The sequence below is a fragment of the Triplophysa dalaica genome, chromosome 14, assembly GCF_015846415.1.
Source record: "Triplophysa dalaica isolate WHDGS20190420 chromosome 14, ASM1584641v1, whole genome shotgun sequence".
Lineage (NCBI taxonomy): Eukaryota > Metazoa > Chordata > Actinopteri > Cypriniformes > Nemacheilidae > Triplophysa > Triplophysa dalaica.
This window is the reverse complement of record NC_079555.1, coordinates 20,425,607-20,453,047: the sequence shown is the minus strand read 5'-3', so window position 1 is coordinate 20,453,047 and position 27,441 is coordinate 20,425,607. Positions and strand designations below refer to the sequence as shown.

General features: G+C 38.1%; 4 protein-coding genes across 9 annotated transcripts in view; 2 read left to right on the top strand and 2 right to left on the bottom strand.

Moving 5' to 3' along the window:
* Window positions 1-3,148: 3,148 nt before the first annotated feature.
* Window positions 3,149-5,073, bottom strand: LOC130435873 (cytochrome c oxidase subunit 4 isoform 1, mitochondrial). Of its 2 annotated transcripts, none has more exons than XM_056766738.1 (5): window positions 4,965-5,073; window positions 4,046-4,122; window positions 3,765-3,926; window positions 3,555-3,686; window positions 3,149-3,457 (listed from the first exon to the last, which is right to left on the bottom strand). In XM_056766738.1, exons 2-5 carry the CDS (start codon window positions 4,119-4,121, stop codon window positions 3,321-3,323), a joined length of 507 nt encoding a protein of 168 aa, XP_056622716.1. In that variant the 5' UTR covers window position 4,122; window positions 4,965-5,073; the 3' UTR covers window positions 3,149-3,320. The 2 variants fall into 2 exon arrangements, with proteins under 2 accessions (XP_056622716.1, XP_056622717.1); XM_056766739.1 differs by having other exon boundaries at window positions 4,953-4,975.
* A 324-nt stretch (window positions 5,074-5,397) lies between these two features.
* On the top strand, window positions 5,398-8,612 carry emc8 (ER membrane protein complex subunit 8). Its single transcript, XM_056766737.1, has 5 exons — window positions 5,398-5,604; window positions 6,797-6,873; window positions 6,960-7,029; window positions 7,110-7,204; window positions 7,716-8,612. The coding sequence occupies exons 1-5, from the start codon at window positions 5,398-5,400 to the stop codon at window positions 7,873-7,875; spliced, it is 609 nt and encodes a 202-aa protein (XP_056622715.1). The 3' UTR covers window positions 7,876-8,612.
* Window positions 8,613-18,117: 9,505 nt separating this feature from the next.
* gins2 (GINS complex subunit 2) lies at window positions 18,118-24,749 on the top strand. The gene is made up of 5 exons (XM_056765607.1): window positions 18,118-18,256; window positions 18,412-18,526; window positions 18,596-18,695; window positions 19,328-19,454; window positions 23,989-24,749. The coding sequence occupies exons 1-5, from the start codon at window positions 18,167-18,169 to the stop codon at window positions 24,103-24,105; spliced, it is 549 nt and encodes a 182-aa protein (XP_056621585.1). The 5' UTR covers window positions 18,118-18,166; the 3' UTR covers window positions 24,106-24,749.
* gse1b (Gse1 coiled-coil protein b) overlaps window positions 24,734-27,441 on the bottom strand; it is a 170,534-nt gene continuing 167,826 nt past the window's right edge. For all 5 annotated transcript variants that reach the window (XM_056765597.1, XM_056765598.1, XM_056765599.1 and 2 more), the window contains one exon: window positions 24,734-26,665. In XM_056765597.1, the coding sequence (XP_056621575.1) occupies window positions 26,528-26,665 (138 nt within the window). In that variant the 3' untranslated portion in view covers window positions 24,734-26,527. The remainder of the gene's footprint in view (window positions 26,666-27,441) is intronic.

Genomic DNA, 27,441 nt, shown 5'->3' with positions numbered 1-27,441 from the left:
TAACAATATCATAATCCTCAGGTGCTGAAAGGAGGAAAAGGAATGGTGATACCCTGATAGCAATGCATTGCACTGCGTCAACTGTGACGCTTACTTGAAGAGGAAATCATCATGGAGGCACATGCAGAGATGCCAACTAAGTAAAAATGTCAAAGGAATAAAGTCAGCAAAAACTCGAGTTCAGGCCCTTTGCATGTATACTGAAACCAGTTCCAGAGACTATACATGCATGATTTTGAAAATTGCTCGAAATTAATGATGAGGAGATAACACGTGTTGTCCGCAAAGAGAACAGCCAATAAATAATATCGGAACAACTCTCTAAAAAGCATGGCCTTGATGTCACTAAACATGAATACATCTGACAAAAGCTGCGTGAGACAGGGCGACTAGTTCTCCAAGGAAGAAAGAATGGAAAGTTGAAGGAGTTGACAGATTTCTTTGTGCCAGCTAATTTCCATCATGCTATTAAAGCAATTAACAGTGTGGCTGGTTTAAATTAGGAAACAAACAAACCCCAAGTGTGGCAAACAAAATCGAATTGCCATAGTTATATAATCGCAGTTCTCAATTACTGCAATAGATGTTGAATCAACATCGACACACAAGTATGGGGATAGTATTGAATCGGGAGATAATGGTATGGATAAAGCAAAGTCACCAAGAAACCAAAATAGAGACTCCCATTCGCCAACAAAAAGCGCTATCTCTGGAATTCTAACATGGAAAACAAACCTGGAAGTTAATACAAGGAATTTATAACCCCTGTGTTTGCTCATTGCCTGCTTTATTGTCACGTTTTATTCAGTTATTAAATCTGCACATGAATCCTAAAACTTCTGTGTCTGAGCCTTCGTAACACTCTTCCTGTCCTGTAATTATTTTAAACCAATGAAATGTGCCAGAATTTACAGATTTTTGACCATGCTAACTATATATTGTTTGGGATGAAAATTTATTTAATGCTCCTTTAGTTCTCCCTATGTCTGTCCTGTTAAGTTAGCGAAAAACTAAGGCCCTTTCCAGTCGTATGGCAAAGCTATCTAATCTACTGTCTATAAAACGACACTCTGAGAATGACAGGGGTTAAAAAACAAAATAATAGTTACTATGAAATTAGCACTTTTGAACATCCACTCACTAAAATAAATCATTTTTGTCAATGACCTCATCACCAGTAAAAAACTGGACTTCATAAATGAAACTTGGTAAGATGATAGTTGTAGTGCTCCTTAACGAATCTGTCCCCCCAAACTTTACTTTTATAAAAGTTTGCAGAGATGTTAGGAGTGGTGGAGGAATAGCTGCTCTATTTAAAGATCACTTTGACTGCAAGAAAGTTTTACTTGGTGACTACCTGTCCTTTGAATCCTTGAGTATTGCTTTAAAAGGTGCACCACGCCTTCTGTTTACAATTATTTACAGACCTCCCAAATACTCCCCAGTCTTTGTTGATGATTTTTCAGAATGGCTATCAGCTAATTTGACTGTTCTACATTCTTCAAAATTTCTTCTATTGTGTTCCACAGAACAAAACAAACTGATAAAGTATTTTTCCTACTATGGGAGTCAATTATGAAAGAGTTTTTATTTTTGAGTGTAGTACCCCTTTAAATGATTTATGATGTTTATGATTTTATAAATATAAAATCAGCAATTCATTACAGAAGATTGAAACAACAATAATGATTGTTGATATTGCCTTTTATTTAGTAATAATATAGAGATTGCTTTCAGACAATAGAAAGTACTGCAATTTTTGGTTTTATTTTTCTATTCTCATTGTGTGGGCAATGCAAACATTTAGGTGGGCTCAGCCCACCCCTGCCCATGCCTAGAGACTTTCTATATCCTCTGAAATCAAATTTGTGTTATATGCACATGAGATTTTCGTATGTTCTTTATTTTCTCCCATTTTAATTGTATTTCTTTATGCTTGATTATCATGAGCCCTAATGCTTCTGCCACCAGGCTGTAAAGCTGCGCAGTTGACATAGTTGACATTGTTGTTTAACAGACTGTGTAATGTTAAAAGATTCTGTTAAAAAGTCACTGCATTTAATGAGACTAACAGCACCTTTTAACAGCAACTATTTTAGAAACATTTTCCCAAATACATTTTGTTACTTCAAAAAATCATGGCCTACTCTTTCAAAAGCCATTTCCAAATGAAGAGTTTGGTTCCAAAATGAGATAACTCCAATCAAACTGCAGTTGGTTTGTTTGATTTTAACCATAATAACCCCGTAAAAAAGCTCACTAACACAATAAAAACATGACAACATAATAAAACACATGATTTTTTAAAAGTTTTAAAACTCAACTCTTCAAATTAACACATAGTACATATCCATCTTTAGGTTCTTTTTTCATATATTGTACTATATTTCATAAATAATATGTTACTTATTGTGTCTGTAATATATATTAATAGCTTTAATGCTTAATTGGTCCTTATAATACTTGTATAATATAACACATTTTCAGTCTATTGGACAAACGTTTGTCTAAAACTTCAAAAACTGTAATAAGCATGTGTAAAATAGCATGGTTGAAAATTATGTATATCCCCTTTTCTTTTATATTTTAGATTCCTATTATCATTTGTCGAGTTCCTTCCTGTTTTTTTAAACATTTCATGATATGTATTTTAAATAACACAGTTGGTAAACATACTAGCCCTGGGCTTTTCCCATTATTTGACTGCATTATTGCTTATTTTATGTCCTCATTATTTGTCCTTTTGGGCGATTCAACTGTGCTGAAATAGTGGGATTGTAACACCTAGTCCTAATAAGGGCAACTAAAATGTCATAAAATTTTGCACACAAAATAGTTCATTCGCATTGACCACATATTACACATGCATGTAGAGGGGAGGATGATACGTTGGAACCAGATTTTAGAAATTGCAAATAAAGTTGCAATTGCAGTGAAATTAATTCATGGCAAAAATGAGAGAGCATACGCTGGGATTTTGAGCAAACTAGACCATTTATATGCTGGAAACTATGCAATACTTTCTGAAAGATATCATGTGGCAGTGACACAGTGGTGCTTTGGCATGCAGCTGTGTTTTTCTTTATTAACCATCATGTGTTCAAACAAATTTGAACAGTGAGGCAAGAGAGGCAAAAGAGGCAAGGTCTACGATACACATTGGAATTTTTATTTTCGAATACACATGAACCTTAGGAGGAAGCAATCTTCCAAAATGTGTTCAGAAGTAACATGGGCAAACAATAAATAAAGACATGTCTGTTTATTTGTTAGAAGTTGTGCAAGATGGTCCAACAGATTTAAGTTTACAGAACATGAATTTATTTCTTCCAAGTTTTGTTTTCATAGTCCCATTTGGCCGAAATTCCCTCAATAGGATTCATCCTCATGTCAAGCATTCTCTGGATTTCTTTCTGTTTGTGCTCAGGGTCAAAGGTATGGGGAACATCTCCATAAACTAAAAAAAGAGAGACACTTTTTTACAAATAATAATATAACAACCTGTAATCAGAAATCATCTTTTGAATGGTTTTGGAATGGATTGTAAAGCTTACCATACTTTCTCTGCCACAAGACAACAAGGCCAGTGAAACCCATAAAAAAGAAAATTCCAGCAACTACTGATTTCCATTCGCCTGTTCCACTCTCCATTTCAGCAAAACTCTCCTTGAAGCTGATGCGATACACTGAAAATAATAAAAATGAATCAAATTTGTAAATATAAAAAAAAAATGCATATATCTTATGGTGGCAATATCACACACATGCAATCTTCTCCTCTTTGGACAGAGCCGCCCATGAGCCTTTCTCCTTCTCTTTCAGAGACGTCTGGTCAGGACTCAGCTGTTGCACATACTTGATGTCAGGAAGAGGGCTTTCTCGTCTGTCGAAGTATGCTGGGAGTGCATAGTCCTCCACCTTAGCAACTAATGAAAGCACCAACAAAACAAAGATGTCAGAGGCCATTCAACTGACTGGGCCTTTTATAAATATCTAGAATTTTTTTTATTATTTGCTGGCAGCAATCTGTTGGCACACATCTTACCATGTCCACCACGAAGGGAGATAGAAGTTGACAAGGCCCTGCTACCAACAAGACGAAATGCTCTGGTTGCCAACATCCTATGTATCAACAACATGACAATCAATTAAGTATAACATTTTCTAAATTATACATATAATAAAAAACGACAATCTAACACACAATGCTTCTTCTATAATCTGTATTCACTTTTGTTGTAACGTCACATTTTGCCGTTCACAAAAATATTATTTGTCAACTAGACACGATTTTGCTGTTGTGTGTTTATATGTATATATATAAACCTATTTCAGAGAAGAGGCGTTAACTTTATCTTTATATTATTTAACTTTGCTGTGTAGGATAGGATTACAGCAGATCATCCACTGGAAACAGGTTAAAGTAATGTCCAAATACCAAAGTACAACATTATGGCAATTATTAAGTTACATAGTATTTTCGTATGATTGAAAGGCAACGCTGGGTATGAGCTATAGTAAGTTACTAATCGAACGACTCTGATTTTAAACGTGTAAATGACAATAACACCGACCGAGGCAGCAGCTAGCTAACATTACAAGGTCAATATATAACTGAGCAACCATACACATCAGATCGTGACATTTAATGCCAGAGCACACAAATATACATTCATAATCACAATACGTGTAGACTGTTATTTCTGTTCAAACTGACATTGCCCGTTAAAGAGATTAACTACACCACATGTACCGATCGACAGCTAACGTTAACAGTTAATGCTAAAGCTAAGATAGAGCAACAGTCACAACACATTTCTCAATGTCATTACACTTCTAAAATTTAAGAAGACATCTCGCAGTAACGTTACACAAAAAAACTAACAGTATGTTAAAAAGCATGTTAAAAACCATGGCAGATATCTGCACTTGTTCTTGTAAAATATAAAGACCTCCTCACACACCTCGCGCCACAGTCCGTCACTCTCAGAGGATGATAGGATACAGGAAGTGAGGCGACATACAAGCGGAAATACAAGCGCAAGGCATCATGGATGACCAAATAAAACTATTTTATAATGTGTTTAAAATAAGAAACACACAAAAAATAGTATTAAATAAAATAAGATGCTAACGTTAAGTTGTTATTTATATTTAACACTTCAATTTCGATAATTCAGCTCTGTTCCGATTCATGTTTGCGGAAGTTGTCATTTCTGATCCAGAAGCAGTTCCCGGATGCCCACACAACATTTCAAAGGGAGATAAAAAAAACGACAGCCGGTCCAGGATCAGTCTGACACGTACTTAATAGATGTGTTCAACACAGCGAAAGGTCGCCCATCGTGTGAAAGGGACTTTAAGTAGATGCATTAGATCAAAGTCAGCTCTTTAAACATGCCTTTAAAGTTGACCACTCAAGCGTATAGCAAGATGCTACTGCACGCCGCTAAATATCCACAATGCGCCGTTAACGGGCTGCTGGTGGCCGAGAAGCACAAGAGGAAGGACGGTGCGAGAGACGCGGCGCTCTGCGTTGACTGCGTGCCGCTTTTTCACGGGCCCCTGGCGCTCGCGCCCATGTTGGAGGTGGCACTCACACTGGTAAGACTTTCATTTACCTGCGCTGTAACTCATACAGTTCCTACCATTATGTATTCATTGTGGACCGCCAGATGTTTACCGTCAAAACCGCTATGAAGTCCCTGTATATGTAGTTGGTTTTGGGCCTCCTTCAAGAGGGTTTAATGATGTTCACAGAGCATCCCACCAATGAAACCCAGCACGTTAGTAGAGGCTCCGATATCATTTACAATTACCATTATAAGAATCAGAACTTTTCGATGGTTTCTATGTTCTTTTTTCAGCAGGGTCCATAGTAATGTCAGACACGGTGCTGATGTTGAATGTTGATCTGCAGACATGCCTTTTTAATAATAGGCAGAATGGTTCAGAAGGATTTGGTAATCTAGATAACGACTGTTGTCAGCAGAATAAAAAGACTAGACTGTTAAAGACTTGAAAAACGTGGTCTGATGTGATGGTTCTTGATTGTTGCAGAGAAACGAATGATGACTACATATAGTAGTATGATAATGAACCGTGCCACAGTCTCAAACTGCTTTAATGAACTTGATAATGGGCGCACTGTACTACTTTAGTGGCTTTTCCAGTCAATGGACCTGTATCCATGGATGTCTCTGAAATGTGTTGGAATGAGACATCCACACAGCCTGTTCAATACAACCATTGTTTGAGAAGAAAATATCTTTGTATTTTGCATTGCTGGTAGTAAATGCTGCGAATGCATGATAAGTCCTGAGCACCCAAACTAAAACTGAAATGTGAGAAATCCATCATCTGATTCTAAATGAGGCAACCTAATAATAAAATGATCAACATCACACAGGTACAAAGTGTTTCACCATAATTGACTGCTTGGCAACCAGTGTCCCTTCAATGTAGTCTTTGGCAAAGCAGTCTAGGAAATACTTCTGTAAACTTTTGTCAGTCAGCATCACTTGTCTACTGATAAATGCTTTAGCTGTAGCGTCAGTGATGTCCAACTTGGGGGGTTATATTATTAATTACTTTAGGGACCTTAAATTAGGTAGCCTTTTGTCAAATAAATACCTTAATAAAGGTAAGTGTTTTTGAACCCTTAAATTTAGCTAATTAAATTAAACCTGAAGGTCATTAAAGGTCATTTAAGCAAATAGACACAGTCTTTTGAGTTTGTATGCAATCACGTCAAATCTCATGAACTACTTAATGGATCTGATGTCTCTCTCCTCAGATTGACACATGGTGCAAAGAGAACAAATATGTCATTGCTGGTTATTATCAAGCAAATGAACGTATTAAGGAAGCCAGGTAAGGTTCGGTGTCTTTCATGTTGTTCTTTCAGATCATGTTTAATGTCTGCATGTGTTTTGTGGTGACGTTTCCTACTCTTTTAGACCGAATCAGGTAGCTGAGAGGGTCGCCTCCAGAATCTCTGAAAACTTCAGTGAGGCCACAATGATCATGGTAAATTGCATCTGATTATGTGTCGCAAAGTAAAAATATCACAACCCTGTCAAACAGTTGATCTGTTTCTCATACTTCAGCTGGACAACAGCAGGTTTACTATGGATTGTTTTGTGCCTGTCCTCCTCATCTATGATCATCAAGACAGCAAGTGGAAGTGCAGAGAGCAGAGCACGTGAGTTCAGTTCACTTTATTGAATTAATTACTAACTAATCTAATGTTGTAGATAATTCAGCATATCCATGTTATTTTACTACATTATTAATTTCTAAAATAACATTGAATGGAAGGGGTTTTGAAGTATATAAGCATATAGCTTTTTAGGGGTATGATGGTACATGCAGTCAGATGAATGCTGTGTCCAAAACCATTGACTCCTTTACTGATAAATCAAATGACATTTGAGTCTGCTACATGGAGAAGAAGGGAATGAGATGCCGATTTCAGACACATTTCAGATTGACATTTATGCTATCATAAATACTTATTTACATTCACGCATTTGGCAGACAATTTTATCCAAAGTGAGTTACATTGCATTATCCTATACATTTATCCCCTGGGATTGAATCCACAACCTTGCGTTGTTAAGTTCGCAATGCTATTAATATTGAGCTACAGGAAATGTATGATTATGTTTGATAGACTGTAATTTCATCAGTTTTTTTTCCTGTTTGCATTGCAGTGACTGCTTTGAGGATTGGCTAGAGGCACAGAAAATCACCTCAGCTCTCTTAGAGAGCAGGTCGTACGAAAATCTTGTAGACTTTGACAACCACCTGGATGACTTGAGAAACGACTGGACCAACCCAGAAATCAACAAATCTGTGCTACATCTATGCTGAAGCTGCACAGAAGTCCACATCACCCAACAAACCCATCAACATTTCAGGAGGATGCATGTGTGAACCGATACAGTACTGTTAATAATGTTCTCTTTCACTTGGGAATAATAGACTGAACGGACCAGGACGCTGTGTCCTCAAGTTTGACATCACCGACATCACCCTATACCAGGGGTAAAGAATCTTGGTCTTGGAGGGCCATAGTCCTGTAGAGGTTGGCGCCACCCTGCTCTAACACACCTGGCTTGACCTTGATCCTGAAGACCTCGATTAGATAGTTCAGCTGTGTTTGATTTGGGTGGGATCTGAACTCTTCAGGACAGTGGCCCTCCAGGACCAGGATTGGCCACCCCTGCCTTGTACTATAGGAATCTAATGTCAGAAAGGTTTTATACCTGTTTTCATGCTGTAGTTTGTATAATATTCATGTACAAATTTGAATGCTACAAGTTATTTATTTAATTAATAACTGGATAAAACACATTTTAAAGTATTTCAAAACATAATGGTGTTTTGGAAGAGTGTAGTTTGAATTTAAGGTAATCGTCAGTTCCTCAGTTTTCTTAAATACGTAAATGCTAACATGACAGCAATTTCTCTATTTGATTCTTCTGTATCTCGAAGTTAAAAAAAATGTTAATGGTGTGAATGAGGGCTCAAATTAATATCAAAATATTTTTAGCCGAGAAAATGTTAAGAAATAAAATGTAGATTTGTTGATTAAAATCATGAATTGACCCTCTTGCCTCTTCTCAAATCATTTCATTTTCTCAAATCGTTTCATGTTTAGCTGTAATTAATCATTGTAATTGGCATTTATAATTAGACATTAAGACACCACAATTGCCAGTCAGTACAGTGAAGACAGACAAAAAACGATGGGATGAGAGGGGTACAGGAAAGGACATAGAGATGCGATTCAAACTCATTTAGGACGTATGGTAGTTTTACTATTGTAGTATTGAGTTTTCTTATATAAAATGATACAGTTAGTTAGTTATAGGTTTCATGTATCCTTCTGAAATAATATTGGGCATGGGCCTTCATGTATTATAAGTTTGAGCTGTTGAACACCTGCATGAACAACAAATGTCTTATCTTACCTGCACGTACACCACACATAAGTTTTAATTAGGAAGTTTGGTGTGTCACATAGAGTCAAGGACGCTGGTATCTCTAAACAGTGAGCTCATTTTAACAAAGCTAATGTTATGAGTCTGAACACTTGAACATCTGCACACACACCAAATATTTTTTAACACTAAGACGAACTCCCCACACACTTTTGTAGAGAAGTTTAATTAAATCGCATACAACCAAAGACTCGCTAAATAATCATAATCGCTACAATGAGCTCATTTTTAATAAAAACAAGTGTATATCATGTATCATCCGAAATCCCCGGAAAAGTGTCAAGATAAAGAGGCACTTGTTTTTAAAAGGTGCACGCTACGATTAAATCCTAATATGGTAGGCTGGAACTATGAGCGCAGAGGGATGGGCTAATGAAAAGGTGATGTCATATGAAACCTGATTGGAAGAAGACAATGTCATGCACACATGATTGGTTTAAACTGTGATAACAACTTGAAAACAAAGTATAAAATATGGAGTCAGATTTGTATTCGTTGGATCACTTCAGATGAACTCTGAATATCCCACTTTGCTTGCCAAATAAAGTTTAAACTCTTGGCACCTGGAACCCTTGTCTCTGAGATTTCTTTCTGGGATGGAAGGCCGATTCGCCAGAACAGCCGCACGCGCTTTTGTGCAACAAGTCAGCACAGTCAAAGATAACAGGCTTGTTCGAGTTGACCCATACTAGCCTGTCACCGATTGGCGAGATCAGCTGGTTGCACGTGGGAGAGGAGTAAAAAGATTGCCGCAGGTTGAACACTTCGTGCTTTACGTGGGGAGCTGAACCTAGAGCAGACCACGGGATATTCATTTCAATATAAGTGAATAGGATAGGAAAACCTATTTTTTGCATTAAGATCAGTACAATAAACATAAAATGTGATACAAATATCAAATTTTTGAGTTTTACGTAACCTAGTGTGTCAGAATAAACATGCAACACATGTCACAAATACACTTGAACATTCTGGCTAATGAGAATAAAGTGTGTCGTCATCAAGGCTTTCGCAGGCGATTTTGAGCGACTGCAGCGCCTGACCTAGGCAGCCGGACTAGTTTTACTCTCGCAGGACTTTAATGGCACATGTGATCTTAAGTTTGCTGCAGTGCCGATCCAAGTCGGACAAAATGTCCAACCAGAATTCTTTGCTGTTGTCAAAAGTAATGGGACAATTGGCTTCTCAGCTGTTCCATGGCCAGGTGTGTGTTATTCCCTCCCAATCCCAATTACAATGAGCAGATCAAAGGTCCAGAGTTCATTTCAAGTGTGCTATTTGCATTTGGAATCTGTTGCTGTGAACTGTCAAGATGAGATCCAAAGAGGTGTCACTATCAGTGAAGCAAGCCATCATTAGGCTGAAAAACAAAACAAACCCATCAGAGAGATAGCAAAAACATTAGGCGTGGCCAAAACAACAGTTTGGAACATTCTTAAAAAGAAGGAACGTACCGGTGAGCTCAGCAACACCAAAAGACCCGGAAGACCACGTAAAACAACTGTGGTGGATGACCGAAGAATTATTTCCCTGGTGAAGAAAACACCCTTCACAACAGTTGGGCAGATCAAGAACACTCTCCAGGAGGTAGGTGTATGTGTGTCAAAGTCAACAATCAAGAGAAGATTTCACCAGAGTGAATACAGAGGGTTCACCACAAGATGTAAACCATTGGTGAGCTTCAAAAACAGGAAGGCCAGATTAGAGTTTGCCAAATGACATCTAAAAAAGCCTTCACAGTTCTGGAACAACATCCTACGGACAGATGAGACCAAGATCAACTTGTACCAGAGTGATGGGAAGAGAAGAGTATGGAGAAGGAAAGGAAGTGCTCATGATCCTAAGCATACCACCTCATCAGTGAAGCATGGAGGTGGTAGTGTAATGGCGTGGGCATGTATGGGTGCCAGTGGAACTGCTTCTCTTGTATTTATTGATGATGTGACTGTGACTTTATTGATGATGTGACTTTATTGATGATGTGACATCGTGCTGACAAAAGCAGCACGCTGAATTCTGAAGTGTTTGGGCAATATTATCTGCTCATATTCAGCCAAATGCTTCAGAACTCATTGGACGGCGCTTCACAGTGCAGATGGACAATGTCCCAAAGCATACTGCAAAAGCAACCAAAAAGTTTTTGAAGGGAAAGAAGTGGACTGTTATGCAATGGCCAAGTCAATCACCTGACCTGAATCCAATGCATTTCACTTGCTGAAGACAAAACTGAAGGGATAATGCCCCAAGAACAAGCAGGAACTGAAGACGGTTGCAGTAGATGCCTGGCAGAGCATCACCAGGGATGAAACCCAGCGTCTGGTGATGTCTATGCGTTCCAGACTTCAGACTGTTATTGCCTGAAAAGGATTTGCAACCAAGTATTAAAAAGTGAAAGTTTAATTTATGATTATTATTCTGTTCCATTACTTTTGGTCCCTTAACAAGTGGGAGGCACATATGCAAACTGTTGTTATTCCTACACCATTCACCTGATTTTGATGTAAATACCCTCAAATTAAAGCTGACAGTACTGCAGTTAAAGCACATCTTGTTCGTTTCATTTGAAATCCATTGTGGTGGTGTATAGAGCCAACAATGTTAGAATTGTGTCGATGTCCCAATATTTATGGACCTGACTGTAAATTGATAATGAAATCAATAAACTCAAATGCAAGAATGTGACATGATTTTTAAATAAACTGCTATTTTTCTTATTGTTTTCATTATCAAAGTGTTTTTTCTTCTTTGTTATTGTATATTTTTTTCGATTTATATTGACTCAAAAATAATCCCTTACACCTTTTTGCCAACAATAGCTTAAAAATCCTTGCAAACATAGCATAGAAAGTGTTACGGAGAGAGTTCAGGAGTGTCTACAAATAGCATTTTCACATATTCTCACATATTACCTATAGAGTAGTACTGCATACTTCGCATCTTCGAAGAGTATTTAGTTTGATCACATTTGTAAAAGATAGATACAGATTTACGATTGTTTTTTGAAAACATACGCAGCGTGCGGGGGGGAGGAGTAGGCTGAACCAAAGCACGTGCGGACCCATTGTCCACAAAACACAGACATAAGTTTCACTCACCGCATGTCCGGCATCTTTTAGTGCTGGGACGGCTCCATATGTATCAGTTTCAAACGATCTCCAAATCCAGCGTTATATTCACAGTTTATATAACATTCATTACACAAATTCATTTATTTATTAATTAGATATTATTTATTAATATGATCTTGCTTGTTCTATAAACACCATGCTCTGTGCTGTGTTTTACCTTTTCTGTTTTTCCTGTTTGCTCCTGTAAAGCTGCTTTGGAACAATGTACATTGTGAAAAGCACTTTATAAATATGCTTGAATTGAATTGAACAAATGCAGTGAACAAACAAATACCAGAACTTTGTGAATGTTTGCTCTCTCTCTATCCTGAACACAAGTGAAAGTGACGTCTGCGCATGCTCCTTCTCTTGCTCTCCTGTGGCCGTGCCGCATGCTTTTTTTCCGGGAGAATTGTCCAATAAGGGACTAAGAAAAGTTGTTGTGAAACAGTTTTATATGTTCGAAAAAAACTTTCCGAAACCTGTACGATCGCTGATGGAGTGTATCGAGCAGAGAAATACTACGTAATTTGCCTTACTCGTTTTTTGACAAGTTGTTAAGTTAAGTCAGAATTCATGACACATGGTTGCAGGATTTAAAGATTTATTTCTTGGTTAACATTTTTGTTTATTTACATATTTAAACAGTTATACTTACGTACAGGTTCATCTTGCAATTCTAACAGTGAAAATCGAACAATGGTCAGTCGCCACCCAGATACATTTACATTTAGTCATTTGGCAGATGCTTTTATCCAAAGCGACTTACAGTGCACTTATTACAGGGACAATCCCACTGGAGTAACATGGAATAAAGTGTCTTGCTCAAGGACACACTGGTGGTGGCTGCTGGGATCGAACCAGCAACCTTTTGATTTACTAGTTCAGTGGTTTAACCCACTAGACCACCATTTCCAATAAGATAGGACAGGTACATCTGCTAAACATCTTAGAAAGGGCCGTTGTACATCCATTCTAAATCATACACATTTTACAGACATCTAGAGAAGTGTACAGATGAAGTAGACTAGGCTGCGCCTAAATACCCCCACTTGCCGTCTTGGCCACTTGAGAGTGCGGGCATGCGACAGGAAGTAAGAACGCAAGTCTGTCCAATGTTTTTAAAACGCCAAAGTGATGTGCCCTTAACACACAATATCTTGAATACTGCTTCCAAGTGGTATTCAGGGCTAAGTGTATCCCATCATGCATCATTTCTGAATATATCATGAGACATTTTACTCAGGTATTTATAATTTAATAATTTAGTCATTTGGCAGACGCTTTTATCCAAAGCGACTTACAGTGCACTTAATACAGGGACAATCCCCCTGGAGCAACATGGAGTAAAGTGTCTTGCTCAAGGACACACTGGTGGTGGCTGCTGGGATCAAACCGGCAACCTTTTGATTTACCAGTTCAGTGGTTTAACCCACTAGACCACAAATGGTGAGATGGTCTTGTTGGATGTTGCGGAAAGCTTTCCAGTGTAAGTTATACTTTTACTTTTATATACTTTTATATCTATTTATTCAATGTTTGGCTAACGTGTGATTTTCTTTTGTTTTTCTTTTGTTTTTGTTTTTGATTTTTTACATTTACTGAGCTACAGGAATGCTTTTTTGGCTGCTTTGATAAAAAAACAAATAAAGCACTATAAAAATAAATCTGACTTGACTTGACTATATAATTAGATATAATTTCCTCGTAAAACGTAGTGTTACATATTTTATTGGTGAAAACTCCAGATTTATGTATTTTGAAAAACTACTTTTTATCACATAATTAGAAACACCACATTAATAAACGTTATAAACGTTATGTCTGGAAAGTATTCAGACCCCCTTAAAATTTTCACTTTTTGTTATATTGCAGCCATTTGCTAAAATCATTTAAGTTCATTTGTTTTCCTCATTAATGTACACACAGCACCCCATGTTGACAGAAAAACACAGAATAGTTGACATTTTTGCAGATTTATTAAAAAAGAAATATCACATGGTCTTAAGTAGTCAGACCCTTTGCTCAGTATTTAGTAGAAGCACCCTTTTGATTTGATATAGCCATGAGTCTTTTTGGGAAAGATGCAACAAGTTTTTCACACCTGAATTTGGGGATCCTCTGCCATTCCTCCTTGTAGATCCTCTCCAGTTCTGTTAGGTTGGATGGTAAACGTTGGTCGACAGCCATTTTTAGGTCTCTCCAGAGATGCTCAATTGGGTTTAAGTCAGGCCACTGGCTGGGCCATTCAAGAACAGTCACAGAGTTGTTGTGAAGCCACTCCTTCGTTATTTTAGCTGTGTGCTTAGGGTCATTGTCTTGTTGGAAGGGAAACCTTCGGCCCAGTCTGAGGTCCTGAGCACTCTGGAGAAGGTTTTCGTCCAGCATATCCCTGTACTTTGCCGCATTCATCTTTCCCTCGATTGCAACCAGTCGTCCTGTCCCTGCAGCTGAAAAACACCACCACAGCATGATGCTGCCACCACCATGCTTCACTGTTGGGACTGTATTGGACAGGTGATGAGCAGTGCCTGGTTTTCTCCACACATACCGCTTAGAATTAAGGCGCATTAGGGCTGCACTGATGGTTGACTTTCTACAACTTTCTCCCATCTCCCGAATGCATCTCTGGAGCTCAGCCACAGTGATCTTTGGGTTCTTCTTTACCTCTCTCACCAAGGCCCTTCTCCACCAATAGCTCAGTTTGGCCGGACGGCCAGCTCTAGGATGGGTTCTGCTCGTCCCAAACGTCTTCCATTTAAGGATTATGGAGGCCACTGTGCTCTTAGGAACCATAAGTGCAGCAGAATTTTTTTGTAACCTTGGCCAGATCTGTGCCTTGCCACAATTCTGTCTCTGAGCTCTTCAGGCAGTTCTTTTGACCTCATGATTCTCATTTGCTCTGACATGTAGACATCTTCACGTCTACTATAACACTATGGCCAAAAACAGGAAGTACGTCATGAAAGTAGTCAAGTGGTCAAGTGCAAAGACTGCAAGTGGGGGTCTTCAAGGGAATCAAGGGAACCAAGGGAACAAGGATCTGTCCATATAAACAAAGTGAGACGCATTTCGAAATGGTGGGGGGGATTCCCCTTAGGGGAAGTGCTTAGGGAAGGTTGCGAGGACCTGTCTAAAAGTGAAGTGGAACGCACCCCATGGGTGCCTTACACGACCTAAAAAGTTCGTGTTTGCCCCCTGGTGGCTGGCTGCAGTACAGGTCATAAACTCTGCCCTCTGCATGTAAACAAATGGGACAAGAGCCAAACTATAAAATCCAATTACACTTCAAATATTTTTTCCAAATATGTTTTCTAGTATTTGAGTCACTTTGTATCACGTTGATGAATGTCCAAGTGTTAGTTTTTTAATAAGTGTGGTTTTAGTAAGTTATATGATGTTATAAAAAAGGGGTGTGGTAACATGATTTCGTATGTGCTGTCCACATGAACACATGGATTTTCAACAAAATTTTTGTTTGGCTGTTCGTCTATACGCAAACACAGTAATCGGTCACTTAAACCAAAAGTTTTTTGAAAACCTCTGCCAGGGTTAAGATTTATTAGAAACACCCGTTTCAGTGTTGTCGTGTAGAATGAAGGTGGAGTATGTTTGCCACTGTCTCCTATGTTTGAGGTCAGATTCCAGGCTTGTGATTTGCCAACACGACTTTATGGTTAGGGTTATATTGACACCTATTGGTTTGGCATGCTTTTGAGTGGACCTAGGCACCCTCATTTACATGTACGGCCCCCTCAGATTTTTGATTGCTTAAAATGAAAAATAAGGAATTGTTAATTTGTTACTCTGGTTGATCGACCAATCAGTGCTCCCTGCTGTTTTCAAAGTTATTCGTTTAATTATGGCACGTGTTGTGCGAAGCATCTTGACTTTTGGGCTAATTTGTACCCTCCGATAACGTTATTCTGTTTCTTTTTTTTATAAACTACGAAAAGATGAGCAAGAAGAAAATGAGAAGACTGCTAAAGATAACGATTACAGTGCATTTTACTTCTGTAGTGTTCTTGTAGACATTTTGCAGCAGAAACTTTCTGCCTAGGTAAGACAATGGTTTGACTGGTAGCCGCCGAGCTACTGCGGTTCCTGGTCCTCACAACTCTCCTTAGCATATTTTGTATGTGTCTCTTACCGCTTCACAGGTTTGTTCAATTCGCCCGTTAAAGCCCTGCAAAGTGGACATAAAGGGCATTGAAGCGTACTAAACGTAACTACTAACGTTACGGAAATCTGATAATTGCGGTAAATAACCCTTCAAACTTCTGTAGTGCGTTTTGTCCGTGTATGAAAACGCTTCAAATTCGTGTTCGGAGGTTAAATTCAAAAGCAAACTTCAGCCGATTTCCTGTGTGCAGGGAGTAGAGAGGACTGTACACTGTGCAGGGATCATGTCAATCAGAACACACTTCATTCATGGAGCACTGGTGATTTAAATCAGTTGTGTTAAACGAGAGAGACGCAAAATATGGGGGAACGCGAGGACCAGATTAAGAGCCGCAAGGCCAAGGGTATGTTCATGTTTGCTAAAACGGTGAAATGAGCTGTATAATACAGGTGTATCATTTTAGTACCTATAAATATCTACATGTATAGAAACCTATACGTATACATAATGGCCCCCTCATTTACAAACAATTCCCCCTCAAAAATAAAATTCTGGCTATGCCGCTGGTTTAAGTGTGGACTAGGCCTAGTGTGGATGGGCAGCATTTGGGAAATGCTTGAAAGGCTAGTGTGGACTAAGAGCGTTTTGAAAACGAAGCTCAGTTTTCAAATGAAAATGCACTAGTGTTGATAACCTCTTACTTTACGATTGGGTCATCAGGGAATATGGGCGGGACTTTGAAAACGCTCCACTTCGTGCTCACTACTACGCAGACAAAACTACGCTCCACTGATGATTCCTTCTGCGCATGCCCAGGCTCCAAACTGACGTTTTTGCATAACATGTCAGTGTCCATTGCTGGTGTCATGACAAATGTGCCCTCTCGAAATCAGTCCCCTTTAGGGACCCGCGTGATTCTGTTGCCTAAAATAACTTCTAAGGAGTACCCTTTTTAGCTCCTGATTGCAATTCTTACAAGATATTCACATTTACACATTTGACAGACGCTATGCTCTTACCTGAGCTATAGGAAAGCTACAATTTATGTCGCTAGAAACTTACTTTGTTAATATGACAAATATATGAATATTTGAATATTATTGTATTTTTCACTAAATGCTTCATATAATAGTACATAATCGAGGCTATGGGATGTGAAATCTAATCCTTACTGTTTTAGTTATTAAATAAAATAAAACCAAGGTCATTTTAAAATATCAAAAGAGATGCTTTTTGTTTGTTAAGAAGATGTTGACCCAGAAATAAGCCATGTTTTGTGGTAGATTTATATTTAGTTGTCTCTGGGCTCTATAAAGCTGAACACAACTTCTGTATTATATAGAAATATGAAATAACAACATATATGCATATAAAAATACATTATGCCCATTAAGTATTGTGTATACAAATAAATAAATATACATAAGTAGTTGCATTAGAAATCAAAGTATTTATTGCCTAATGCTCGGCTGGCATAATAATAAACCATATAAAATACAGAACTATAAAAACCAAATAACAACAATGAGACAGCAGTGTAGTCGATTTCATGCGGCGCTGCTTAGACTGATCGGCGTATGACACCAAGTAAAGCGAGAGCCATTAGAAGGCACTGCTTCCTCTTTCCGGCGTCATGACCTCAAATAATCCTAAAAGTGCACTCACATTAACCTTATGCCCTCGTGCCTAGTGCCCTAAAGGTCGGCACTCCCTGACGTCAACAAGTGTGGACTCGAAGAAGGTGTGTCATTTGGGACAAGACCGTCAATGGCCAACAAGACCGCAAGTGGAGGTATTTGGACTCAGCCGTAATCTCTGATCCACAAGCTCCAGAAGATGGCGGTAATGCTTCATTTAAAAATGCGAGCCGCCAGAAAAAAGAAGAAGAAGAAGAAGAGCGGCGCTTTCGTCACAGTCAGACGCGGGAAATGGACGCGGCAGAAGTGGAGTTTCTCGCAGAGAAAGAGATCGTGAAAATTATTCCCAACTTCAGTCTAGATAAGATTTATTTAATCGGGGTACGTGCATGCTCAACATTTATTTAACTCTAGGTTACTACTTTTAAAAGTGACGGCTTTACACACAGTATTTGTACAACTGTATATCTAACGTTACATATATGCTATGATATATCCACACACTGTTCCTGAGCTGTCCGTCTCATGTGATTTAGGGGGATCTCGGTCCGTTTAACCCGGGTCTATCAGTGGAAGTACCGGTGTGGTTGGCCCTTAATCTCAAACAGAGACATAAATGCAGGATCGTACCGCCAGAATGGATGGACACTGGTGAGTTACGTCATTCATCTCTTGTGACTTGTCATCTGTCACGAAACACAGGTGCTCTTTTGTTTTTAGACAAACTGGAGGAGATTCGTGACCAGGAGAGAAAGCTGGATACTTTCACTCCCATACCAAGCCCGTATTACATGGAGCTGACAAAACTATTACTTAACCAGTGAGTACAGCATTAAAACACAGTTCATTATTATTAGACATTTTGTCATATTGAATACCCCAAAATTAAAGTCAACACATAAAAGAGTTTTATTATAAAAGGTTAAAGGCTTAACCCTTTAGGTTATTTAAATGATTAAAGTGATAGTTATTCCCAAAATTAAAACCGTCATTAATTACTCAACCTCAAATTGTTCTATACCTGTATACGTTTCTTTGTTTGGTAGCAACTGAGATTTCTGGGGCACCATTGACTACCATAGTAGAAAGAATTATTGTACCTTTTTTATTCTAATGAACATTTTGGAGAACAAACAGTCCTGGGGCACCATTGACAAGCAACGCATATCAAGCTGTTTTAGTAACAGACACAGGACATAGACATCAACAGCAATCAATCTATGTTATCAAAATACTACAACGCTAAATTGAGATTCCGTCATTTTTTTCTAATGAACATGTGTAATGTGGAATCCTAGCTTTTGGAGGTGTCTTGGTGAATACACCACATTGCTGATATATTTGTATTTTCTGCAGTCATTGTGGAAAAGAGTTCAAACTTGACATTTGCTTGTGATTAATTGTGGATAATTTGCATTGAGCATTCAAATACTGTTTTTGTGATGTCATCAGCGCTGCAGATAATATACCCAAAGCCGATGAAATCCGTACGCTGGTGAAAGACATCTGGGACACGCGCATGGCCAAACTGAGACTTTCTGCTGATAGTTTTATCAGCCAGCAGGAGGCTCACGCGCAGGTATGGTCATTTGTTTACGTTTATGGATCAGAAGGACAGCAAAAGACCAGTTCAGCCTGCCGACATGTTGATTCCAAAACACGGCGATGAGGGTAGAAGTCAAGAGTGCTTCACTCCACTGCATTGATTTGTCTTGGTTCTTCAGGCATCAAAACATAGAAGAAACATCATTTCAACAAGTTCCACAGGACAGAGAACTATTGTAAACAGTGTTGAAGTTCGAATGGTCATGGACTTGAGTTTTGAGTTTTGATGGCTGACAGACCAATATCTCAATATAGTATGATGCATTGCTCTGGACTTCTATCCCTGTGAAATCATCATCGTGCTATAATAAGGTCTATATGCATATACTTATCAGGTCTGAACTTGTCGCATGAAACCTTCAACCTTCTTCTGGGGCTCAAGAACATAAATGTAACTACAGCAGCGTGGTTACTTGTGCTACCCTGTTAACCTGCTCCTGAACAGCTTTTACTCTGGGTGAAGCCTAGTGCACACAAGGGCATAAAAATGATGTCATGGTTGAGCGGGCGGTTTTTCGTGTGGATTTGCCCAAGGCATCATTTTGCATACCGGTGCGCTGTGTGGGCATTTCTGACCCATCCATGTGAAACACTTAAAATATGTAAAGATTATTAGGTCAAATCAATATTTATATAGAATCAAAAAAAGCTAAGCTTTTACGACAGTACAAGTATGTTTTAGATTGCCACATAAGCTCTTCTCTTGCTGTGTAAAAATGCTCATTTCTATACTGTAGTTTTACCGACAACAACGTAAGCAAATGCTTTTATGTAACTTTTTATGTAAAATGATTTCAGAGTCACTTTTATCCTGCGTCCGTTGGTCGCAGTTATGTCAGTTATGTCAGACTCACACACACCTCCAAAATCAAAAGTAAAAAGCAAAGCATTAAATGACGTGTTTAACTTATTTTCCTTACTCATTTTGGGAAACGCTGCTCAGTTGACTAGCATGAAAAGCAGTATATAATGTCACATAACATTTATGTAGGCACATTTGGGAGTCCTAGTTTTATTAATTGTATCATTTTTAAGCATTTGGGGTATTAGATAAGATCTGGTCGCACCAGTGTACCTGAATATTTTTTTTACGGTGGCACAGACTAATATCCAGTCGCAGATACGACTGAATTTGTTGCACTGTAGAGCAGAGTTCTGCACGGGTCCTATTTGGTAAACTCGCCCTGCGCCCGCAGTAATTAAAAGAACACCCGACAGCACCACTAATTTCATTCTGTCCCCGTTTGACATGTGACCCGAACCGCAAATAAGCACAGAACCCTGTAAAAGCAGCTCCCTGAGCTGAGTTGAAATAATCTTCTTGACTACTGGACCCACATTCCACCCGCGCGTGTTTATTACCGAACCGTAAATGATAAATGAATAATTATTCCACCCGTTACATCAAATATTAGCGGTTCAACCTTTGCTGTAGAGCCCTGATATAAATATCTATAATGAGGTCCAGAGATACAAACCACTGTCAGCAAGGCAGACCGGAACCGGCCATTATAATATCATTTGATGTATCAACAAGTATATCCCTTCTTACTGGAAGTGTTCTTGATTCCCATTGATGTAATTTTGCCTAAGAACCCTTAAGGGATTTAAATTGTAGAACTGGGACTATGTCTAGGCTAGAGGTTCTCACAGGGGGCCACCAGATGGCGCCGGAGCACCACAGAAATTCTTGACTTTTTATTTTACTTGTATTTGCCTTTGGACTATGATGTAAAAATGAGTAATAACAATATAAATAGTATTATTAACATAATCAACACAAGCCACATACACTGATGAAATGTTGTGAGATTTATCAGCATGTCTCTTAAAGTTATAAGACTATAATGGGTAGTTTTTTAGATAGAGGATATAATTTGGATGATGACTTGAGAGTGCGCTTGTCACCAGTATTGATGTGTGCAGTATTTCTTATTCAATCTTCCTGCATGGCTTCATTTCTTTAAAAAATATATTTCCTTAGTCTCATTTATAGCACCACTGAGCTACTGAAGACCTGCTACAGTACTCTCAAAGCCTGTTTTATTACTATATCAAAATGTAATGTTAATTCTAATAATGTTTAGGAAATATAAAAAATAGCCATTTACTTTGACACTAAACATTAATTTACTGTTTCCATTTTCTTTTGTAGCACTTTTTCAAAACAGCATGACACAGTTTCTGTCTAAACAGTTTTAACATTAAACTGTATTAATGTTTTATGAAATATAGAATGTATCATACTGACAAATTTCTGTTCCAACATCGTTAACTTACTATGTTATGAGTTTAATGAAAATTCTATGTTTAAGATCATATTGTCATCAATTTTCTTTGAGCGGGGCCACATATTGTTGCACTACAGAAGGCAGACATCAAGCTTAAAAATTTTTAGAAGCACATGTCTATGCGATCTTCGTGATCGAAGCGATTGGTTTTTAATCTAAATTTACACTGACACAGCTCGGAGTAGACACACCAATATCATCAAGTGTGAACAGCATCCGTTCTATTGTCTTGTTGCGTCGCACTGTTCATGTCCAGTGTAGAGCATAAGTTTAGGATTTTTTATCATATTTCATTTTGAGTAAAAGACTCTAATAATACTCGGTACTCGGGGGTGGGGCATGAGCAGGGGGCGGAGCATGTGCCTCATGACGATAATGAAGATTTTAATTATAATTGTGAAACAAAAATATATGTTGATAAAACTATGACAAGATTGAGAAATAAATAAATCAACATATCATTATTGAAAAACATCCCCATCATCAATGTTTTTGAAAAACTATCAATGTGAGGTGAAACGTCACCTCTGTCCTGTCGCTTTCTGTCTGTCAGTATCTGATGGTAAAGGCTCTTATGCTCGCCTGACTTGTCTGTCTGATAGTAGTGGTCTCACCTGACATTTTGTGTTTAAATATAAAGCGAGAAGCTCTACTTTTAGAGGAATAGATTGAAAACACTGATATTTCTTTGATGGTTTCTGTTTCCTTTTGCTGTGTTTTGTGCTCTTAAGCGCTCATAAATAAATGATTCGTTTTTTTGGTTTTATTTGTTTGAATGAAATCCTATTGATAAGTCACCTGCATGGTCATTTGGAACACAATGTAAATAGTAGTTATAGTAGTAATAGATGCTATTAATAGTTTTATTTCCACTTCATTCAAAGAAAATGCAGCGATCTTGGTGTAAATGGACACGCTGGTTTTGGCTTTACCGTCTATACATTTATCTTTTTGGCTACTTTGTAGTTGTACTTATTACATTTACTCCAATACTTGACACCGCTGGGCGACAATCTGTGGATATGGAATTTTCAAGTATGATCTAAGCATAAAAACCACCTACCGGAAGTGATGTATTTCAGTGTATTCCAATCAAAGCACCTTGTACAATTTGGAAATTATGAATCCTTTATTTCGATCATTATTACTAACACTTAAATCATTTAAAAATGATTGTTTTTTGACAAGTGTTCAATCATTTATTTAGTATTTATATATTGTTGATTTTAATATTATCAAACCATCAAACTGGTGCTCCTTTATATATGCATAGCTCTTTATTGTTTGCATTCATTTATTTGTTTTATGATGGCAACTATTGGGAGAGAAGCTCATTCCAGTCAAGCATTTCATTAGTGTGTTTTAAACACAGTGTAATGGCACCACCTATTGGTAAGAAGGGTAAGAAATCTTGAAATCTCAGGCCAAACTCAATGATGCATTAATAAACCTTAAAATCTTGAAAGCATTAGTAACTTTTTTGTAATTTCAGATTTGTATTAAATATTTGTGCCAGCATTCTGTTTGAGTTTTATGTAAATTCAATCGGAGCATTAACACAATGAACTGTCTCTTAAAATCATGTGACTTCATCCTCACAAGCTCTGATTCAAAAAATGTTTAATAGCTTCATGAAGCAGTGTTACAAAATCTCTAGAATGCACCTTCCAAGTTGTCGCTTTTCAATAGAGGTATTTGTGTTGTTTCCACACTTCAAAAACGACTCCATATCCGTTGTGTAACGCACTGTCACACCCGTGCAGCAGCAATCTTTAATATTCCATCTGTCACCATTGTGACAGTACTGACCTCATTATCCAGATTTAATATCCTAAATATCAATGTTATATCAATGCTATATCAATGTTAGAGAAAAACGGGGGTCAGCCCGATCATTTCAGAGCACATCGGGAGATGTAAGATTTGATCTGTGAATGCCTCACATTAGGTGATAATCTGGACAGAACATCGGATGTGATCAAGTCATGAACACAATTTTTTCAAAGATTTTTGGGAGGTGAAAATCTGGGTAACATCTGGTCAACACTCCTGTAGTTTGAACCAGCTTTAGATTTTACACTATTCTGCTTCAGAATAGTTTTAGTGAGGAGCCTTTTTTTAAATAGGATTTCAGATTTCTGTGTGTATATGGTCAGAAATTCTTCTGGTTCAGTTTCACTATTGTAATAACTCTGCATATTTTTTCTCTCTCTCCAGCTGGATAATCTCACGCTGATGGAGATCAATACCACTCGCTCCTTTCTGTTGGATTCTCTCAACTACATGTATAAACTGCGATCAAACCTGCAGCCGACCAGAACTCTTGACTACTAAGATGCTCGAAGTCTTCCACAAGATTTAACTTTCATATTTACCCATAAAGACATGTAGTAAAATAAAACCGTTTTCATGTTATAGAGCTAATGTCAGAAGTGTCTTTTCATATCAATGTTTTATTTACAATATGGTGTAAGTAGTCTATTGTAAAGATGTTAGTTTTGTCAACCTTTTGGTAGTTATTTGATGTTCTTCAAACTAAATGTCCTCTATGGAAAATCTTCAACTTTACTTGCCCTACTGCCACCAGGTTTTACAGGTTTTTGCAGTGATAAGGGTTTGTTGGCGCACTAAAGTGATTTTAAAAGTTGAAGTAATACTGTTGGAGTACTCATAGTCATTCAAGCTGTACTTTTTATATAGCTGATGTGTTTTGTGATTCTGACTTAGACTCTGACTTGGTCATGTAAATCAAATGTTGAAATTTAATGCTGCTCATTTTGGCATCTATCAAATCCAAAATTGGATGATCTGGTTATGGCATGAACAGCCACTCATCTCTGTTACTATTGTTCATGAAATTCTAAACGTATTAATAAAAATGAAACGTATTCATACATGATGAATTAAGTTAATGGATTGACATTATATATAAAGGTATTAAAGCAATAAAAGTATGGCAAACTAATTTTGGAAATATATTTTTTGTATTTTTTATTTTGTAATTTCAAATTACAGCAATATATTCATAAATACCTAATTACTACAATCAACAAAGAATATATTACATTACAATGAATTCAAACAAGTACATAAAAAGTAGTACATAAAAAAACATGGTTTCACAGCATCCAACATCCTCCATAGAGTTTAGGGGGTGTGTGCATGTGTTTGAGATGTGGGCAGATTTGTGCCTGTTCTGATCAGGCAGTGGTAGTGCTTCTTCAAGCAGAGAAACACAAACAGCTGATATTGTTTAGGGCCAGCCTCAGATTTGTAAACATTAAACCACCGAAGATGGCATTTACGTGGCATGAGACAAATAAACTGATGGCACGTCTGCTTAGATCAAATCATCCAAAGGAAATGACAGCGTCACCAAAATCCTTAGCAGATGCATTTCAGACATGTTTTTACCTTGTACAAGATAGAATGAGATTAAAAGACGGCATGTCTATAACACCGTTCTGTGTGTTATAGACAATTATGAGCAACATAGAGCCCATGTGATGAAGGTGGAGTTAAATGCCAGTGGCCACTGAAAACAAACAGGTGTTATACCAAAATACTAGAAAAGGGCAAGAAAAACATATGACAGGCAGTACAGTTTTAAGGCCTAAGTTCATTGCATTTGTCATTGAAATTGGGCTGTAAAAATAACTCCTTGATAACCAGTGAAGGCAAAAATTGTAATAAATTATATTGGCAAAGAAGGTTATCTTCAGGCTTTCTTTGGAGTGTTCCAATTCATTAATGTAATGTGCTACGACACAGGACCGAGAATTCTTCACTTTTTAATCATTTTTGGCATGCCACCTCTTAAACTTTGGCACAGTACAACTCCACATCTCTCGAACAATGTCTCTGTGTACAAACGTGAGCTAAATATTGAGATTGCCATACGTAATATACTGTAGATACCCTTAAATCTTAGAATAGGAAACTGAAATCCAAAGAGGATTGCTGCATGCTGCTTCGTGACTGAACAAAAAACACAGTTGAGATATGACAGTAGGCATCCTGGGTCATACATTGTTGGAGTGTCATCAGAACTCAGCACTTCAGTTGTTTGGAGTGATGCATGGCCTTGTGGGTAAAGAGGAAATGAAGTTGGCGGTCAGTCCTGGGCCCATTGCTACTGTAGTTCACACAAAGAGAAAGTAAACAAGAGAGCAGCCGAGCGAACACTAAAAGCCTTTATATAAGAAAAATGGCAGGCTGTTTTTCTTCCCCAAAAAAATGAATTAAAAACATATAAAAGCCTTTTTTGTTGTTGTTTTGATATTATTTACAATACAATGCTGAAGCACCTCTTTAAAAACTTTATTCTTAATCTTGAAATAAAACATTTTTCTTGTATTTATTTGATGTTTTTTTTTTTTTATTTGAATGTGCATTTTCTGCTTGCCAAGATCAAGAGTTGTCTGTCACAGTACCACCAGACAGTTCATCAGGGTCTTTAAGTGCATTTCTAGGTGTGCTCTCTACATTAAAGAGAGATGGCAGGTGGGCAGAGCTGCATGTTGTTTGGCGTTCTGTTCTCTATGTGATAATATGTGGCTGTCCCTGTAGTTGGATGTGTTTGGAGGTTTTCTGTGGTCATGGAGTTCAGCGGGTGGCACCTTCACGGGCCAGATTTTCTGTTCAACCGTCTCTCTCCAAGTTCTTCGAGTGGACACAGCAGGAGTCTGGGGATGGGGGTTTAGCTGGGGGGGTGTGGATGACGGTCCGGGTGGGTGGTTGGTGGTCCTGTAGGGTGTCACCTGGGTGGATAGCCCTTGAAGTGGGCCCTAGACCAGGGAGTCTGCGGCAGTGTCAGGCACTTCTTAAAGTGCTCCAGCTCTGCCTGTAGCTTCTCCCTTTCGGCTGCCAGCTTCTGCTTTTGAGCCATCAGGTCCTAAAAGACAAGGAACACCATCGCTGCTCAGAAGACACATAATAACAACAGAGAAATATGAAGTGGAATAGTAGACTGGACTGGAGAGGTGTACAGTACAGGATATTAAAGGAGTAGTTCACTTTAACACGGATGGCTTTAAATGATTTTTGTAATGTCTTCTGTCGAAAACAAACTGAGGCTTTTGTGGAAAGGTTTCCAGGCTTCTTATCCATTTAATGCACTTTAGAGGGACTGTTGGTTAAGGTCCAAATTTCCATTTCATCCAGGCTTCAAAAGGCTCTAAACGACACCAGTCGATGAATAAGGGTGTTGTCTAACGAGACGTTAGTTTCCAAGAAAAAAATGATATACTTTTTAATAGGGCTGTCAACTTTAACGGGTTAACGCATGCGATTCATTTTTTCAGATTAACGCCTTGAAAATGTTTAACGCAATTAACGCAGCATCCGTTTGTTGTGTCATCCTTTGTCTAGGTTACATTATATAACCACGTTCTTATTCGTATACAGGCTTTTAAACCACTTAAGCGCATTTTGGAACAGTTGCTTTGTTCAGTGAAGATAGATAGCTTCTGTTTAACGCGTCAAAACGCAACGTGAGGTCCAGTCTGGTGTATACAGTCACAGGCTAAAGGCTGCGTCAGTCAATCTCTATCAGACAGCACAGCATCATTATCACGTTCTCATTCCTGCTTAAATGAATAAAACCAAACAAGACTATGCCAGAAAGCCTGTTTGTCTAGCATTGTCATAAGCACAGACTTCAACGTGTTA

Bases quoted from the DNA above. Each gene is read 5' to 3' on its own strand.
- LOC130435873 (XM_056766738.1), bottom strand. From the start codon at position 4,121: ATGTTGGCAACCAGAGCATTTCGTCTTGTTGGTAGCAGGGCCTTGTCA. The intron at 3,687-3,764 runs GTGTGTGATATT...TATTATTTTCAG, and splicing joins CAAAGAGGAGAAGATTGCAT to TGTATCGCATCAGCTTCAAG. The intron at 3,458-3,554 runs GTAAGCTTTACA...CTCTTTTTTTAG, and splicing joins CTTGTGGCAGAGAAAGTATG to TTTATGGAGATGTTCCCCAT.
- emc8 (XM_056766737.1), top strand. From the start codon at position 5,398: ATGCCTTTAAAGTTGACCACTCAAGCGTATAGCAAGATGCTACTGCAC. The intron at 7,030-7,109 runs GTAAATTGCATC...CTCATACTTCAG, and splicing joins GTGAGGCCACAATGATCATG to CTGGACAACAGCAGGTTTAC. The intron at 7,205-7,715 runs GTGAGTTCAGTT...TTTGCATTGCAG, and splicing joins AAGTGCAGAGAGCAGAGCAC to TGACTGCTTTGAGGATTGGC.
- gins2 (XM_056765607.1), top strand. From the start codon at position 18,167: ATGGACGCGGCAGAAGTGGAGTTTCTCGCAGAGAAAGAGATCGTGAAA. The intron at 18,257-18,411 runs GTACGTGCATGC...CATGTGATTTAG, and splicing joins ATAAGATTTATTTAATCGGG to GGGGATCTCGGTCCGTTTAA. The intron at 18,696-19,327 runs GTGAGTACAGCA...TGATGTCATCAG, and splicing joins ACAAAACTATTACTTAACCA to CGCTGCAGATAATATACCCA.